The sequence below is a fragment of the Somniosus microcephalus genome, unplaced genomic scaffold (assembly GCF_052327205.1).
Source record: "Somniosus microcephalus isolate GS21.2 unplaced genomic scaffold, FLI_Smic_1.0 unresolved_chr5, whole genome shotgun sequence".
Taxonomy (NCBI): Eukaryota; Metazoa; Chordata; class Chondrichthyes; order Squaliformes; family Somniosidae; genus Somniosus; species Somniosus microcephalus.
In genome coordinates this window covers 44,778,728-44,798,070 of record NW_028225183.1, presented here as the reverse complement: position 1 = coordinate 44,798,070, position 19,343 = coordinate 44,778,728, and the positions used below count along the sequence as shown (strand labels likewise).

The 19,343-nt window shown below is 46.7% G+C and overlaps 2 protein-coding genes across 8 annotated transcripts; one reads left to right on the top strand and one right to left on the bottom strand.

Annotated features, from left to right (window-relative positions):
* The first annotated feature begins 7,668 nt into the window (after positions 1 to 7,668).
* On the top strand, positions 7,669 to 8,074 carry LOC147088076 (histone H2A type 2-C-like). The gene has a single exon (XM_085977899.1). It carries the CDS (start codon positions 7,669 to 7,671, stop codon positions 8,056 to 8,058), a length of 390 nt encoding a protein of 129 aa, XP_085834025.1. The 3' UTR covers positions 8,059 to 8,074.
* A 3,868-nt stretch (positions 8,075 to 11,942) lies between these two features.
* LOC147088075 (histone H1-like) lies at positions 11,943 to 12,736 on the bottom strand. 7 transcript variants are annotated; one of them, XM_085977897.1, is made up of 2 exons: positions 12,176 to 12,736; positions 11,943 to 12,043 (listed from the first exon to the last, which is right to left on the bottom strand). In XM_085977897.1, exons 1-2 carry the CDS (start codon positions 12,734 to 12,736, stop codon positions 11,960 to 11,962), a joined length of 645 nt encoding a protein of 214 aa, XP_085834023.1. In that variant the 3' UTR covers positions 11,943 to 11,959. The 7 variants fall into 7 exon arrangements, with proteins under 7 accessions (XP_085834023.1, XP_085834019.1, XP_085834024.1 ...); XM_085977893.1 differs by having other exon boundaries at positions 11,943 to 12,139; positions 12,206 to 12,736; XM_085977898.1 differs by having other exon boundaries at positions 11,943 to 12,058; positions 12,206 to 12,736.
* Between the last annotated feature and the right edge of the window lie 6,607 nt (positions 12,737 to 19,343).

The following is a 19,343-nucleotide window of genomic DNA, read 5'->3' as shown; positions in this document are numbered from 1 at the left end:
ACACAAGAGAAAGGCCATGATTGGCTGATTCAAACGGGCTATTTCCCAGTCGCCATACTGCTCCCATTGTCTGGAATGGCTGATTCAAATAAAGCTTGGAGTGGTTTGAATGTGTCTTCATTCTGGGGCCGAAATGTTCCCGCCCACATCCGGAGTTTTCTGGGCTAAAACAAAGGGATCCTACTGTCCCATTGTCGAGTAATGGGTGATTGAAATCCATTCAGTTTAAACTGTTCTCTTCCTCAGTTTGAGTGTCTTTTTCAACAGTCTGTGCTGAGCCTTCGAACCATCTCCATTCACCCTGATGGGTTTTGAATGGGGTTGGATTACTATGTAAACAGAAACCGATTCTCTTGTGGTCAATCGAAACCGCAGCCTAAGTGAATAATCCTTTATGTCAACAAGGCAGTGGTTTCAGTAAACAAACATCGATTGTCAGCAGGGAAGGGAAACTCCCTTTTTGATTGACAGAATCTGACTGCCACTGCTTGATCCTCCCACTTTTGACAGACCTGCACGAGCTGCTTCCAAGCCTCTTTGTCCTTGGACATGCTTTTCTGACGGCCATTTTTAAACCCCTTTCCAATTTACCAAACTCAAGGGTACAAATTTTAATAAAATGTACTATCTTAAATTGTGCAAATTTTTCCACAACATTCCTTGATTCCGGTGTTGTCCACGTGCCGCCCATCTCAAAGCAGCCTTTTGCGGTTCTGGGCACGTTTTAAAACATTGTCCAACCCAGAGGCAATTTAAAAGCACGCACAGTCTCCATCCACGATGTGGATTAATATCTCCAGTATCTTCGGGGCTGAGGGATTTTGCAAACCCTTACGCACACCAAAAATTGACAAGTACAGCACAAAACCCCACTCACATACCAGAAATTGAGAGGTACAGGATAAAACTCCACTCACATGCCAGAAAATGACAACTGCAGCACAAAACCCCACTCACATACCAGAAGCTGACAAGTAGAGGACTAAACCACACTCTCATAACAGAAATTGAGAGTTAAAGGACAAAACCCCACTTACATATCAGAAATGGACTGGTACAGGAAAAAAACCCACACACATCCCAGAAGCTGACAGGAACAGGAAAAAACCACATTCACATAACAGAAACTGACATGTAAAGGACAAAAGCCCAATCACATACCAGAAACTAACAGTTACAGGGTAAAGGCCCATTCACATACAAGAAACTGACAGGTACAGGACAAAGCTCCACTCATATACCAGGTACTGATAGGTTCAGGACAAAACCACACTCAGGTACCAGAAACTGACAGTAACTGGATACAATACCTCACACATATCAGAATCTGAAAGGTACAGGGCAAAACCACTCTCACATATCAGATATTGACAAGTACAGGACAAAGACCCACTCACATACCAGAAACTGAGAGTTAAAGGACAAAACCTCACTCTCACACCAGAAAATGACAGGTACAGGGCAAAGCCCCACTCTCATACCAGAAACTGTTACATACAGGACAAAAAACCAACTCACATACCAATTACTCAAAGGTAGAAGACAAAACTCCACTCTTATATCTGAACCTGACAGGTACACGCGAAAACCACACTCACATACCAGAAACAGCCAGGTACAGGACAATGCCCAACTCACATACCAGGAACTGATAGATACAGGACAAAGCCCCACTCAACTACCTGAAACTGAGAGGTAGAGGACTAAACCACACTCAATTATCAGAAACTGACAGGTACCAGACAACACCACATTCACATAGCAGAACCTGACAGGTACAGGACAAAACATCACTCACATAACAGAAACTGACAGGTAAAGGACAAAAGCCCACTCACGTACTGGAAACTGACAGGTATGGGACAAAACCCCATTCACGTACCAGAAACAGACAGGTTCAGGACAAAACACAACTCACATAACAGAAACTGAAAGGTACAGGCAAAATCCCACTTACAAAGCAGAAACTGACAGGTATGGGACAAAATCCCAGTCACGTACCAGAAGCTGACAGGTACAGGACAAAACACAACTCACAAAACAGAAACTAACAGGTACAGGGCAAAATCCCAGTCACGTACCAGAAGCTGACAGGTACAGGACAATACCCCACTCACATACCAGAAGCTTGACAGATACAGGAGAAAACGCCACACACATAACAGAAACTGATACGTATAGGACATAGCCCCACTAACTGATAGGTATAGGACAAAGCCCCAATCACGTACCAGAAACTGATGGGTACAGACAGACCCCTGCTGACCCATGAGAAACTGACAGGTACAGGACAAAATCACAATCACATACCAGAAACTTACAAGTACAGGACAAACCCACCACTCACACACCAGAAACTGGCAGGAACAGTAAAAAAACACACTTATATACCAGAAAATTACAGGTACAGGAAAAATCACAAATAACATAAGGGAAACTGTCAGGAATAGGTAAAAACCTCACTCACATTCCAGAAGCTGACAGGTACAAAACAAAACTCCACTCACATAACAGAAACTGACAGGAACAGGACAAAATCCCACACATTACAAGTCAGAAGCCCACTTAAAGACAAGTAAATGACATGTACACGACAAAAACCTTTTCACATACCAGATACTGAAAGGTAGAGCACAAACACAATCACATATCAGTAACAGGCAAGTACAGGACAAAACCCCACTCACACATCAAAAACTTGCAGTTACAGGTCAAAACCACACTCACATACCAGGAACTGATAGGTAAAGGACAAATTCACACTCACATACAAGAAACTGACATTAACAGGTAAAACTCCAATCACATAGCAGAAATTGAGAGGTACAGGACAAAACCCCATGCACGTACCAGAAACAGACAGGATCAGGACAAAACACAACCCACATAACAGAAACTAACAGGTACAGGCAAAATTCCACTTACATACCAGAAACTGACAGAAACAAGTCAAAATTCCAGTCATATTCCAGAAACTGGCAGGAACAGGGCTATACCCCACTTACAGACAAGAAAATTACAGGTACAGGACAATATCCTATTCACATTCCAGAAATTGACATGTTCAGCACAAACCAACTCACAGATCAGTAACTGGCAAGTACAGGACAAAACCTCACTCACATATCAAAATCTTACAGTTACAGGTCAAAATCCCACTCATATACCAGGTACTGATAGGTACAGGAAAACAACCCACACTAATCTATCGGAAACTGACTGGTACTGAATAAAACCAGATAGCATATAAGAGATCGATGGGTACAGAATAGAACCAACATTCACAGACCAGAGACTGACTGGTAGAGTAAAACCTAAAATTCTCGTATCAGAAGCTGCCAGTTACAGTGTATCACCCACACTCTCTCATCAGAGACTGACAGAGAATTTACCTCATTGTCATATAAAGGACTAGACATTGAGAAATACAGAATCAATCACACAATGACAGGAGTTTCAGAGACAGATATACAGAATGAGAGGTACAGAATTAATTTAACTCTCACACACTGTATCTGAGACTGAAATATACAGAATGAATCCCACAATTAGATACTCCACCAGAGAGTGACAGATACTGAATTAATCTAACTCTCGCATACAGAATCATAAACTGACAAAGAGATAATTAATTTCACACTAACTCAGGGAATCAGAGACAGACAGATACAGAATGAATCCCGCACTTTCATACAACACCTGAGACTGACAGATACGGATATAATGAATTAATCTAACTCTCACATACAGATTCAAAACGGTAACACTAACTTATTAAATGATCGAGACAAAAGGATACTCACACTGACAGAAAGTAGAACAGACTGACTGATAATCAATGAATCTCACTCTCTCACATAGTATCAGGGACAGACAGATAAAAAAATCTACCTCATTTTCACTTACAGTACCAGACACTGACAATACATAATCAATCACACACCAGCACAAATTTTCAGAGACGGACATACAGATTGATTCTCAGTCACACACATTACCCAGACTGACAGATACAGATTTAATCTGAATCTCAAATGTTATCCAGAGATTGACAGTTCCTGAATCAATCTCTATCTCACATACAGTATCAGACTCACAGGTGCATAATACATCCCAATCAAAGATACCGTACCAGAAACAGCCTGTCTTTGGTATTGTATGTGATTGTTATATGCAATCTTTATCTCTTAGACTTTGATACACTTTGTCAGTGTTTGTTAAATTCTGGATTTGCCAGATTCTGGTTCAGTATGTGACAATGAGGTGCATTCAGTATCTGTCAGTCTCACGTAATGAATGAGAATGAGAATAATTTGTTACTTCAATCTCTGATACTGTGTATCGGTGTGTGATTGATTCTCTATTGTCAATGTCTGGTGCTGTATGTGACAATTAGGTAGATTTTGTATCAGAGACAGGCAGTTATAGAATGATTCCCAAATTCATATGCCGTGCCAGAACTGAATGATATTGAATATATCTCAGTCTCATATACAGTATCAGAGACTGACAGATACAGAATTAATCTGACACTAACAGAGTATCAGAGTCAAACAGATACAGTACCAGAAAATTATAGAGAAAAATGATCCCCACTCTGACACAGAGTATTAAATACTGACTGATACAGAATGAATCTCACTCTCAAACATATTACCATGGACTGAGAGATACAGAATATATCTCACTGTCACATAGAGTATCAGACACTGACTAACACAGAATCAATCCCACACTGACACAGATTATCAGAGACTGACAGCTATAGAATTTCATGCTCACATATGGTATCGGAGACTGACAGATACATTGCATGAATCACACACTCACATACTGTACCAGATAGTGACAGAGACAGAATAAATCCCCAACTGACAGATATAGAATAAATCTCAATCTCACATACAGTATATCAGATTGGCAGAGAGAGAGGATGAATCTCACACTGACAGCGTATCAGATGGCGACAGACCCAGAATTAATACACACTCGCTCACAGCATAAGAAAATGATAGCGACAAAATTAACCCCACATTAAAGACTGATTGGTACAGAATGAATCTCCCTCTCATATACAGCACCAGAGATTGTCAGATATATAATTACTCTAACTTGCAATTACAGAACAGAGGCTGACAGGCAGAGATTGAATCTTACAGTAACACAGAGCATCAGAGGGCCGGCAGATACAGAATGACTACACGATCACATGCAGTATAATTGATTTACAGATAGATTCAGTCCCACACACAGATACAGTAGCAGATACCAGCAGAAATGGAATTAATCTCAGTGCCAGAGTCTGATAGATGCAGTAAGAATCGCACTTTCATAAACCGAGTAAGTAGCAGATTCATGCGGATTTCTTCGCTGATAGACAGTACCAGAGACAGACAGGTTCAGCTCTAATCCAACACTAATATGCAGTCCCAAAGACTGACAGATACAGAATGAATCTCACACTCACACTCAGTACCAGATACTGACATCTTAGACTTAGACTTGCACACCATCCCAGTGAATGACAGATATAGAATGAATCTCAGACTTGCACATCCCAGTGACAGACTGACACAGAATTAATGTCACACACTCGTACACTACCAGAGAATGACTGATTCCAAATGAATTCCAACACTGACACATGGTACCAGATTCTGACCGTAACAGATGGAATCCCGCACTGACACATGGTATCAGTGACGGACAGGAAACAAATGGGTCCCACACTCACATACTGTAACAGAGACTGAGATTGAGAATGATTCCCACATTTACATAAATCACCAGAGAATGAATAATACAGAACTATTCCAATACACACATTCACAGTACTAGAGACTGGCAGATACTGAACTAAAGTGGCGGAGACCACACCGCAAGGCGTGAATATAGTGCACTGGTTGAAGGAAGTACAATTAATTGCTGTCACGTCCGGAAGAAGCGCTTGGGAGCACGGATAATGGTCTGGGATTTGGTTAATGGGAAGATGAAGCTTCCTCTGCTCTTGCAATGACCTTTCTGACTGCAGGGGGCGTGCTGGTGATAAAAACTCAGTCTGATTGGATAAATAAAGAAGCCAATCAGAGACCTGCAGAACAATGGAAATTGACAGCATTCCTAAGCAGCCAATGACAATCATTGCCTTCACCCATCCTTCATTAGCATAGGGTTGTGGGGGCAGCCTATTTAAGCCGAGCGCGGAGCGGGATTGCGTCATATTTGTATTTGAAATCGACTTTGAGAATGGTTGACGAAAAGAAACCAGTTGCCAAGAAGGGCGCCAAGAAAACTGTCACTAAACCGGCAGCGAAGGGCGGCAAGAAGCGTAGAAAGTCGAGGAGGGAGAGTTACTCCATCTACATCTACAAAGTGATGAAGCAGGTTCACCCTGACACCGGCATCTCCTCCAAGGCCATGGGCGTCATGAACTCGTTTGTGAACGATATTTTCGAGCGTATCGCGGGTGAGGCTTCCCGCCTGGCCCATTACAACAAGCGGCACACCATCAGCTCCCGGGAGATCCAGACCGCCGTGCGCCTGCTGCTGCCCGGGGAGCTGGCCAAGCACGCCGTGTCGGAAGGGACAAAGGCGGTGACCAAATACACCAGCTCCAAGTAAAACTCCACGCTGTCCTGAAAGAAGAAACCCAAAACACAAAGGCTCTTTTAAGAGCCACCCACAATCTCTCTGAAAGATCTACACAAACGCATCTCACTTTGGAATCAATTTACTGTAATGTTTCTCCTTAACAAGTGTGTTTGAGAACGTTTGAAGTTCCAACTTTAGATTTGAGTTTGAATTTTCAGATAAGCAGTTTCACTGCCCAGATCGACCTTAGCGTCGTTGTTGTATTTCCCGTCCAGTAAACTACAAACACAGTCCCTGGTCGCTTTCCCTTTGTTCTCAGACCCGTTCACTTGCAGCACCTTCCGACGAATTAAAAGCTTGTTTTCGAGATGAGACTCAGATTTCATTCCCCTCAATCTCTGCAAAAACATTTTCATTTTTTTCAATGCCAGGTGGGAGTCAATCCTTTAATTTACCCGAGAATTACTGTAATCTAACAACCCAGAATGGGGTTTCTTAGAGACCAGAACGCGGTCAGTTTGAACACTGTCCCTCTTCTCTTCTCACAGCAGGACTCCCAGATCTGGTTTCACTCCCGCAGCAGCGCCTGTGCAAAGGATCGATCGATAATCTGTGAATCCTCACTTTTACACAGATTGAGCTGGAATGTGTCCCGTTACAGAATCAATGGGGATTTAATCCCGCCCGATACAGTTTGAAATTGAACCCGAAATTAATCCCAATTGTAACAGCCTAGAATTTGCAAGGGAGAGATGGAATAAGACAAAAGGAATAAAAAACTGTCCGGAAATCTTTGGCGAATAGTTCATTTATTAACTTAATTCGCTGGTTTAGGAAAATATTGGCGGGCTTTTTGAAATTAAAAATCGTTGGCGGTCTGACTGTTGAGGACAGTTATTTCCGCACCCTTGCCATTGGCGGGAAAAACAGACTATGATTGGTCACCGGAAAACACCAATGAAATTCCCCACAGAGCGACCAATCACAAGTTCGCTCTTTTCATTCCTCCAGAAGGTATAAGTAGGGCAGATGTTGGCGGAGTTTTTCATTATTTCTTTCAACGAGTGAATTGTGGAAATGTCTGGAAGAGGAAAAACCGGCGGTAAAGCTCGGGCCAAGGCCAAATCCCGTTCATCCCGGGCCGGTCTGCAGTTCCCTGTGGGCCGTGTTCACAGGCTCCTGCGAAAGGGCAACTACGCTCAGCGTGTGGGTGCCGGAGCCCCGGTCTACATGGCTGCTGTGCTCGAGTATCTGACTGCAGAAATCCTGGAGCTGGCCGGCAACGCGGCCCGCGACAACAAGAAGACCCGCATCATCCCCAGACACCTGCAGCTGGCCGTCCGCAACGACGAGGAGCTGAACAAGCTGCTGGGAAAGGTGACCATCGCTCAGGGCGGGGTGCTGCCTAATATCCAGGCGGTGCTGCTGCCCAAGAAAACCAGCACTGCCACCTCCAAGAGCAAGTAAACTGGACAAGATTCAATCTAATAACCCAAAGGCTCTTTTCAGAGCCACCCACTTTATCTGTGAAAGGGTTGTTTACTGTTCAGCCATTCTCGGTTATAAACAGGACATGTAGAACTGTAAATCCACAAACATTACAGCGGGTTTGTTGTTACCGAATATTCAGATCAGCGATTCAATACAGAGGGGGGCTGGCTTCAGAGAAAAACAAAACACACGGAAACTTAACGTGAGACCGGCCCTATTTAAACACATTGGGAGAGCCGAATATGAACGCATGTTAAGAAGCGATTATTAAGCCAGTGAGCGGTTGATGGGCGAACCGTTCCTTATTGGGCCAATAATTCCATATACATCCTGAGCACATTGATCCATACTAACTTTTCCCCTTTTAATTTGCAAACATAGAAGATAGGAGCAGGAGTAGGCCATTCGGCCCTTCGAGACTGCTCCGCCATTCAACGAGATCATCGAACCAGAATTACAGCTCTGGTTAATATAAAATATTCCAAATAGTAACTACCTCTCCCCGCAGTAAGAGTTGATTTTAAAAGTGAGCTTCAGACTTCAGGCACCTCGTTCTCTCTCGATGATCAATCCCGGTATGTGGAGTTGGATCAGTGCTCCCACTTATAGTTTCCGATATTGGGCGGGTGCAGTCAGTTTACTGGGCAGATCACTCACATTTAAGCCTACACCATACCCAGACATTCACTGCCCCTACTTTATAAATCCGAATTACATTAGCACTGGAAGAGGAGCACGGTGTGTGCACAGTCCAGTTTCCCTTGCGCTGATCGTAGCTCTTTCCTTTGCTGATTTGGTGGCTCTTAAAAGAGCCGTTGTTGTGTTTGGTGCTAAAGTCCGGAGCCGGGCAGGGTGAGTTTAGGCGCGCTCCCCGCGGATGCGGCGGGCCAGCTGGATGTCTTTGGGCATGATGGTGACTCGCTTGGCGTGGATGGCGCACAGGTTGGTGTCCTCAAAGAGCCCCACCAGGTAAGCCTCGCTGGCCTCCTGCAGGGCCATGACGGCCGAGCTCTGGAAGCGCAGGTCGGTCTTGAAGTCCTGAGCGATCTCCCGCACCAGGCGCTGGAAGGGCAGTTTGCGGATCAGCAGCTCGGTGGATTTCTGGTAGCGGCGGATCTCCCTCAGAGCCACAGTGCCGGGTCTGTAGCGATGGGGTTTCTTCACTCCGCCCGTGGCTGGAGCGCTCTTCCGGGCCGCTTTGGTCGCCAGCTGTTTGCGAGGAGCTTTCCCTCCGGTCGATTTGCGCGCTGTCTGCTTGGTCCTGGCCATTTTCTGAACCGATCTCAACACAATCTGGAACACACGGACTGTTAATGCGGAGTCTGCTGTGTGACCGCCTTGTTATACTCAGTGAGGGACCGCCCCGAGCACTGATTGGCTGAAGACCAATTCTGACCAATCAATGAAACGCTAGATACTCAGGCCCCGATTGGCTGAGCTGTGATTAATCGGCCATTTCAAAAAGATCGCCAATTTTAGTGCAGGAAATAAGCGTTTTGAGACAAATCGATTTTATTCTGCACATATTGAGACGATCATTACCAGAATCATTGAAGGTTTTAAATGTACCTTCCTGGGCTTGGTGCTTTAGGGCCCTTCCCATTGCCCGCACTCTGTTGATGCTGACAGGAGCGGGGAAAGGGACCCGCGCCAATCTCCCGCTCTTCCACTCGATTCCTCTCCCTCTCCTCTCCAGCCCATTCAGAATTTCCCTCCGCCCGTCCCATTGTGACGTTAGCCGCCGCTTTCAGGGGAGAGGATCAGAATTCAGTCGCTTCTCTCTGTCCCTGTGGAGCCTGTGAGAAGGCCTTGGCCAATAATCTGTCATTGGGTAACTGTGCAGTGAGCGATCTGATACTCGGCACATTTTAGATTGCTGAATGGAGACTTATTGGCGCCGGTTACAGATAAGAGGCTGACAAATTAAACCTGTTCGTAGAACAGCGCCAGGAATTACTGACGGTGAACGCAGAATAACAGAACAAAATGACGGAGATTTTAAAATCATTCCATTGAAACTAGACTTTAGATTAATTCGCTTCTTTCCGGCACTGGAATTGGCGGGCTTTTTCAAAATCAAAAAAAATTCAAACATTTCGACAGGCCGACAATGTCAACCAATGATGTGCTTACTTTCTAATCTGTGGCTCTGTGATTGGTTACGAAATGGGATTGTGGAGCGGACCCCCAATCAGAAGTAAGGTCGGGTTAGAGCGGCTCAAACTGCGGTAATTTCAGGTCCCCGAATGACTGAACTGAAATTTCACAATTTCACAAACCCTGTCAGTATCAGGGCCGGACACCACCGTCTGGCTGCAAATTCACAAGTTGGACTCTTTTCAGTAACCCACTCAACGGCTCATGTCCGACCAGCCAACTAATTATTAAAATTATAATCATTACAGTAAAACTGCACAATGGAGAAATGTGTCGACGCGATGTGGCTTTACACGGAGGGGGAATGTTCCGTCTGAGGAAATAACTCTCCATAAACCTGGTGCAACCGAAAGCGAAATTCAAAGATTACAGAACACATCACATATCTGTTCATAATATTTCTGACCACAATCTATTTTTGAGAACAATCTACACCAGCTCCCGTTCCCAGGTCACTGCTCTCTGTGAAGCTGTGGGTGGCTCTTAAAAGAGCCTTTGTGTTGTGTTTGGTTGAAAGGGTCGAGTTGTTCAGCCGCCGAATCCATAGAGAGTGCGGCCCTGCCGTTTCAGAGCGTACACCACATCCATGGCAGTGACCGTCTTGCGCTTGGCATGCTCAGTGTAGGTGACCGCATCCCTGATCACATTCTCCAGGAAAACTTTCAGCACCCCGCGGGTCTCCTCGTAGATCAGACCCGAAATTCGCTTGACACCGCCACGGCGAGCCAGGCGGCGGATGGCTGGTTTGGTGATGCCCTGGATGTTGTCACGGAGCACTTTACGGTGGCGCTTGGCTCCGCCTTTGCCCAGTCCTTTGCCTCCTTTGCCTCGTCCAGTCATGATAATTCTTCAGTCAAACTTCTACTGAATGAGAAACGAACTGTTTCTGGCTGCTCTTATATACAGCCGACTCCGACCTGACTGAGAAAGCGCAGAGTACGAGAGGCGGGGAGGGGAGGAGACAGAGTGAGAGATTAAACAGAGAGAGCGGGAGGGGAGGAGACAATTTCAAGAGTGACAGACAGAGCAGAGAGCGGCCTCTGATCTTCCAGCTCCACCTCCAGCTTTCTGTAACCGCCAATTTCAAACCGGTTATTGACAGTAGAACCGAAACACAGCGCTCCGCACAAACCCTTACAGACTCGGACTTCATATTCAAGGGTTTCCTGAAACTAGAATCTGTTAAATAAGGACCTGTTACAATTAACAATCAGTAATAGTCCCGCCTATATACAGTACCTTCTATCACAAGTCGACCCGTCTCCTTCAATGTCAATCTCTGACCTTATTCCATCTCCCCACACTTCCCCACACAGACGGGTTCAGCAGTTTACAAACACCTTATTCCAGCTGATTTGGAGAATCTCATGTGTTGGGGTACGAGTTGTGACGCGGGGTATCTCCGCCAGTGTCAGAGTCTCAGAGACTCTCACCCTGAACCTGCGAACTGAAAATGACCCAGAACTGAGACTGGAGCCGAACACCCCCCAGTTAGAGTGAGGCCCGGCCCGGACATCCCATTCTCTCTGTGGGGGAGGGGTGGGTGCAGCGAATGTCAGCGAGTCACCAGGGAGCCGGGGTTCATTTGAAATGATTTCAATCTGGAATCTGAGCCCGGCCCCGGGACATGGATCATCTGATTCCGCGATCAGCTCTTTTTGGAAAGACGTGGTGGCTCTGAAAAGAGCCTTTGGGTTCAGATGTTTACAAGTTGTACTTTTTACTTTCTTTTGCTCGCTGCTTTGGGTGACTTTGCTGATTTGGGCTTGGCCTTGGGATTTTCCACCTTATTGGCTGCCTTCACCTTTCCGCCTGTGGCCTTCTTGGGGCTCTTCAGCTTCTGTACCGCCGCCTTCTTCCCAGCCGCCGCTTTCACTGTCTTTTTTGACGTTGCTGCCTTCTTGGTGCTCGTTTTCTTGGCTGCTTGTTTCTTGGCTGGAGATTTCGTTGCTGCTGGTTTCTTGACTGGAGATTTCTTGGCTGTTGGTTTCTTGGCTGGAGATTTCTTGGCTGCTGGTTTCTTGGCTGGAGATTTCTTGGCTGCTGGTTTCTTGGCTGGAGATTTCTTGGCTGCTGGTTTCTTGGCTGGAGATTTTTTGGCTGTAGGTTTCTTGACTGGAGATTTCTTGGTTGCCGGTTTCTTCACCTTCTTTCCCTCTTTCCGCTGGGATTCCTTCTTAGCGAGCCTGAAGGAACCCGAGGCGCCCGTGCCCTTGGTCTGCTCCAGGGGGCCGTTTTCCACTTTCCTCTTGATACTTAACCTGATCTGGGAACTTAACTTCAACACATCGACGCCGTTGGCAGCCAGTGCCTTCTTTATCGCGACCAGCGACATCCCCTTGCGATCGCTGCCACTCGCCACAACCTTGAGGATCTGCTCGCCCAACGTGGGACCGGCTGGCTTGGAGCGGGGAGCCGCCTTCTTCTTCTTGCTCGGAGCCTTGGTTTGAGCGGCGGCGGCAGGAGGAGCCGTTTCGGCGGCTGCAGTCTCAGTCATGACGGCGACTCTGTAGAAAATCTCTCTGACAGTCAGAGCTGGGTCAGGAATGAAACGAGAGGCGGCGGCACAGAGCAACTTAAAGGCAGCGAGCGGACGGGGCGGAGACATCCTGCTGTCAGCTCCCGGCCCCTCCAGCCTCTCTGTGTTTCTCTCTCCTCATTAACTCTCCGATTCCAATTAAACTCGGGCACTCCACATTCCCAGACTGGCCTGCTTCTGTCTCGAAGAACGGGATGTTTGCTGCCGAGAAAGTTTCATCAGAAGTAAAGGTAGCAATTTCGATTTAAAGCCGTTTCATTGCTGCACTGATCACGCTCTCTCACCCCATCGCCGACATGTTCTCTGATTTTCGGCTGAAATTTGAAATCAAATAAAGCTTCACGTTTAATTCCCACTGCAGGGCTGAGCAGGGGGTCAGGGCGATCCTATGACAGGGAAATCTTTGAATTTTACACAAGATTGCCTCTGAAATCCGGCGATGAGAGCGGACACACAAACACAGTGACATTAGTCTAACCCGCCCGTCCCTTTAACACACTCTCGCTGACACAATGTTCACTCAGCTCATTCACAGCACAATCTGTTCCCAGATTTACAGTTCACAGGACAGGTTTTCCTCTCCGCTCGGCCTGTGCTGCCGATTCTTGGGGTTAGTTGGAGTTCCTCACAGCGTCTGTTCCCCAGATTCAGGGGCAGGAGCCAATCACAGCTGTGGCTGTGTTGACTCATATCTGGTTTGAAGGTACTATATTGTTTGCAGGCAGAAATATGTTTGATTTATATGAAAATAGAAATGATGATCTCACCGCCCCTCTAGCCTCTCTCTCTCCTCCTCCGAAACTGAGGAACTGAACAGAGCACCTGGTGTCTGATGCATTCCATTCTCAACACCCGGAGACAGCAATGAGAGAGAGAGAGAGAGAGAGAGAGATGGTGTCAGTCTTAATGTTCGTACTCTGATACAGGCGGCCCAGGCACTCTCTGTTGGAGAGATTTAGGGGCAGGAACGTGTCACAGTTTGTCTGTGTGTATCCTAGCCTGCTTTTAGAATATAGTATTATTCACAGAAATAGTGAGACATTCTGTTTACCACACATGGCTTAAACTCGGATTCAATAGACCGAAAACTGAGAGGTTCAGCATCGATCCAGATGTAACTGGCAGGGCTGGGGATTTTCTGACTGGGGATTGATCCTGTGCACAAGTCACAGAGACAGACACAAGGGGTGACAGTCTCACCAGCCCGGGAACTTGTCTGGGTGTCCTTGTGCACCAGTCGCTGAAGGTAAGCATGCAGGTGCAGCAGGCGGTTAAGAAGGCAAATGGTATGTTGGCCTTCATAGCGAGAGGGTTTGAGTACAGGAACAAGGATATCTTGCTGCAGTTGTACAGGGCCTTGGTGAGACCACATCTTGAGTATTGTGTGCAGTTTTGGTCGCCTTATCTGAGGGAGGATGTACTTGGCATGGAAGGAGTTCAGCGAAGATTCACCAGACTGTTACCTGGGATGGCAGAAATAACATATGAGGAGAGATTGGGTCAATTGGGCTTGTACTCGTTGGCGTTTAGAAGAATGAGAGGGGATCTCATTGAAACTTATATAATTCTGACAGGACTGGACAGACTAGAGGCCGGAAGGAAGTTCCCGATGGTCAGGCAGTCCAGAATCAGGTGTCACAGTCTAAGGATAAGGGGTAGGCATTTTAGGACAGAAATGAGGAGAAATTTCTTCACCCAGAGAGTGGTGAACCTGTGGAATTCTCTACCACGGAAGGCATTCGAGGCCAATACATTAAATATATGCAGGAAGGAGTTGTATATATTTCTTAAGGATCAAGGGGTATGGGGAGAAAGCAGGGACTGGGTACTGAACTTGGATGATCAGCCATAATCGCATTGAATGGCGGAGCAAGCTCGAGGGACCGAATGGCCTACTCCTGCTCCTATCTTCTATGTTTCTATGTCTGGCATCTTTTGCCTACTCACCAAACAGAGACAGGCAGAGACTGATTAAACTCCCCACTTGTAGTGTATGTGCTTTAAGTCAGAACTACTTTTTACAGCTCCTGTATAATGTAGTACCGGCAGTAACCACACTGGTATATAAGCTGTGCGCATGCCTCCGTACCCCAGTCTAGAGATGACCCTCCTCCAGTAATGACCTGTTTTTTGTTTATGTACAGCATCTGTGTAATTATTTATCCACTGAACCACGGATGTAACAGTGGCAACGAGTGTTGATGCGAATCTACTTGCAACATAAAAAAAAATAGTCGAGACCAGGAACATGGGCGTCGACCGCAAGCAACCGCCCAGCAGTCAGGCAGAGATCCAACTTCGCTGGGGAGGCTGTGGAGAGCCGGGCTTGGTTCCCCAGCCACAACGAGCAGTAAGAGAACGACGACAGGTCCAGAGCAGACCCTTCCCGAGCAGCGGCGGTTGGAGCCGACCGATGGCAGAGAGAGAGAGCCGGGCAGCGTCGACGGGGTAAGAAAGAGGGTGAAGAGAGCAGGGCGCAGCCGGGCATTGATCACCGAGTGGTGTCGAGGAAAAATACTGCAAACCGGAGAGAGAGAGAGGGTAAGAAACAGTCGGGTTCTAGACTGAGCAGCATCGACAAATATCAAGAGAAGAATGTGCAGAGCAGAGCCAGGGATCACGGGCTGATCAGGGTCTGCGGGGCGAAGCAAGGGGAGATGCCATTGAGCCGCGGAGAAGCAGGGAGAGTGCGGGATGCGCCATTGAGCCACGGAGAAGAAGGAAGAGCGCGGGAGACGCCATTTTGCGAAGCCGCAGTGGAGAAGATGGGCAAGCGCGGGAATGATGGAAAGCACGGGAGACGCCATTTTGCGCCAGCGGAGAAGAAGGGGAATCATGGGAGGCGCCATTGGGGATAGTTAACGCACAGCCAAGGATGCCGAAGAGTGGCAGTATCTCTACATTCGACAATGAAGTCGAAGATTGGGAGACATATGTGGAACGTATTGAGGTGTACTGCAGGGCGAATGAAGTGCCAGATGCTAATAAAGCATTGGTTCTGTTAAATTCCATGCGTGCAAAAACGTATAGGTTACTGCAAAATCTAATAACCCCAGAAAAGCCGGTAAACAAGAATTTTGAAACCATAGTAGAAATCCTGCAGGACCACTTAAACCCCACACCGCTGCTGATAGCAGAACGATTTTAGTTGCATAAAAGGAACCAACACAAAGACGAAAGCAATGCTGAGTACCTAATGGAACTGCGCAAGCTATTGAAATACTGCCAGTTTGGAGCAGGACTAGCAGACACGTTACGGGACAAGTTTGTGTGTGGGCTACAAAGTGAAGGAACCCAGAAACGGCTTCTATCAGAAAAGGACCTTACGCTGGACAAAGCTTTCAATATGGCAGTATCACATGAAGCAGCCGCAAGGGGCGCTGCAGAGATACAATGGAGACCGCAAGAATATGGCACCAACGAAATGACCTATGGAACAGGGAAGTGCTATCGCTGCGGCAGAACAACACATGACCAGAAAGATTGTTGGTTCAAGGACCAAGTGTGCAGACAGTGTGGGAAAGCAGGACACATAGCAAGAGTCTGCAGGTCTGGGAAGAAAACCAACAGTAAGAAATCTCCACAGGAGAAGTACAAAAAGGTACACCAGGTGATGGACAGTGGTTCAGACGAACAGAAAAGTGACACAGACTCCGGAAGCAAGGAGCTGGGTTGTCTGAAACTACATAATGTAACTGAAATGGAGGATCACCAGACTATCTGGGTTACACTCAAGATAGACGGAGTCCAAGTGGAAATGGAATTGGACACAGGGTCAGCTCTCACAGTCATAAATCAAAGAGACTACAAGCGGCTATTTTCACACATACCCTTGAAAACTACAGAGATTGTCTTGAAGACATATACGGGGCAAAAAGTCTACCCCAAAGGGAAAATAAGGGAGAAAGTGACATATAAAGGTCAGGAAATACCTAAAATGGATATATATGTATTGCCAAATGGAGGACCACCACTGCTAGGACGTGAATGGATCCGAAAGATACAATTAGATTGGCATTCCATACAGGCACTGAAGGTTGAGGCCATAAAGGATGACGACGTCACACCTGGATGACTGTCAAAAATGCTAACTGATGCAAAAGAAGCGTTCCAGGAGGGACTAGGAACACTAAAAGGAATAACAGCAACAATTATAATAGAGGAAAATGCAAGCCCAAAGTTTCTGAAGGCCAGACCAGTGCCTTATGCGATCAGACCAGCGGTTGAAGCAGGGCTGGAAGGGTTGGAACGTTCAGGAGTACTGTCCAAAGTGGACTGGAGTGACTGGGCTACACCCATCGTTCCCATAATGAAGAGGTCGTTGAGTAATACGCCTGGGGAACCAAAGAAGGTCCGCATCTGTGGGGATTTTAAGGTGACAGTGAAGCCAGTCCTTCACACGGTGCAATATCAGCTTCCTCGACTTGCGGATGTTTTTGCCTCGCTATCTGGTGGTAAACGCTTCACCAAAATTGAACTAGCCCAGGCGTACTTGCAAATGGAGGTAGAAGAAGTTTCGAAACATTACCTTACGATCGACACCCATAAAGGTCTCTATCAATACAACAGGCTGGTGTTTGGAGTAGCCTCGTCTCCGGCTATCTGGCAATGGGCAATGGATCAGGTCCTGCAAGGGATTCCAGGGACCCAGTGATATTTGGATGACATCTTGGTCACGGGCGAAAATGATGGTGATCACCTCGCTAACTTGGAGAAGGTGCTCGCCAGATTAAAGGAATATGGGCTATGAGCTAATTGCCACAAGTGCGAGTTTTTCCAGAAACAGATCTCGTATTGCAGCCACGTCATCAATGAAGAGGGGTTACATAAGTCCCCTGACAAGATTGAGGCAGTAGTCAAGGCTCCAGCACCGGAAAATGTGTCACAACTGAGGTCGTTCCTCGGGCTGGTAAACTATTACCACAAGTTCTTACCAAATTTGTCTATGGTATTACACCCGCTGAACACCCTACTGCAAACAGGGGTACCATGGAAGTGGGATGAGGAACGTAGACGAGCTTTCCAGAAGTGTAAAGAATTGATCACATCAAAAGAGGTGTTGGCCCATTTCAACCCAGCACTACCAATTCGTTTGGCATGTGATGCATCACCCTACGGCATTGGAGCGGTGCTGTCGCACAAATTCCCAGATGGGTTGGAGAGGCCAGTAGCCTTTGCGTCTCGGTCACTAACCTCAGCCGAGCGCAACTACACCCAGATTGACAGGGAGGCCCTCAGCCTAGCATGGGGAGTAAAAAAATTCAACCACTATCTGCATGGGTAGAATTTCACCTTGCTGACTGACCACCAACCACTTGTCTCCATCTTTAATCCTCAGAAGGGCGTGCCAGAAATGACTGCACAGCAATTACAAAGATGATCCCTGTTTCTAGGGGCGAATCAATATGTAATAGAATATGAAGGCACGAAACAGCATGGGAACGCTGATGGGCTATCACGCCTGCCAGTGCCTACGGTGGAGGAAGCACCAGCAGTGGACCCTATTGAGATATTTTATTCATCGATAATTGAATGATTGCCAGTAACAAACGCGGATATAGAGTAGGAGACCCGCATTGATCTGACGCTGTCACAGGTATATGAATTGACGGTGAGGGGTTGGCCAACACATGGTGACTCACTGTTGCCAGCATTCCCTTCCAGAAGAGAACAGCTGTCAGTATGCCAGGGGACAGTGATGTGTGGATCCAGAGCGGTGATTCCACCCAAGTTAAGGGAGAGAGTGCTAAATGAGCTACGTGAAGGTCATCTGGGGGGAGTGAAAATGAAAAGCCTTGCTAGGGCTTATGTGTGGTGGCCGGGAATCGATCAACAAATCGAAGACATTACGAAGAGCTGCTTAGGATGCCAGAAGGTCCAAAATGCACCACCACATACTCCTCTACACCCATGGGAGTGGCCCTCCTCTCCATGGCAACGGGTGCACATTGATTTCGCTGGTCCATTCATGGACTCAATGTTCTTAATAGCAGTGGATGCTCATTCAAAGTGGCCTGTGGTGAAAAAGATGTCTTCAACCACTACACAGAAAACGATTGCAGTCCTACGGACCATATTTGCCAGAAACGGTTTGCCAGAGCATATCTGCTCTGATAATGGACGACAGTTTGTGTCCAATGAGTTCCAAAAATTCATGAAAGGGAATGGGTTAAGTCCTTACACATCCGCCCCGTATCATCCAGCCACCAATGGATTGGCTGAGAGGTTCGTACAAACCTTTAAGAAGGCGATAAAGGCCATGTGCGACGAGGAAATTCCACTACAGCATAAGCTGGACAACTTCTTATTAGCCTACCGAATCGCAACACATGCAGTTACCAACCAGACCTCGGCTATGATGTTCTTTAACCGAAGGTTGAGATCTCGTCTGGACTTGCTCAGACCAAATGTGCGAAGAAATGTTGAGGACAAACAATTCCAGCACATCAATGAGAAGCCGACAAGGAGCTTCAATTTAGGGCAACCAGTCTTGGCCCGGGACTATTGAACAGAGAAGTGGCAACCCGGAATGATATGTACAAGGCAGGGGCCATTAATGTACACA

Excerpts from the sequence above, each read along its gene's own strand:
- LOC147088076 (XM_085977899.1), top strand. The coding sequence starts at position 7,669 with ATGTCTGGAAGAGGAAAAACCGGCGGTAAAGCTCGGGCCAAGGCCAAA.
- LOC147088075 (XM_085977891.1), bottom strand. The coding sequence starts at position 12,736 with ATGACTGAGACTGCAGCCGCCGAAACGGCTCCTCCTGCCGCCGCCGCT.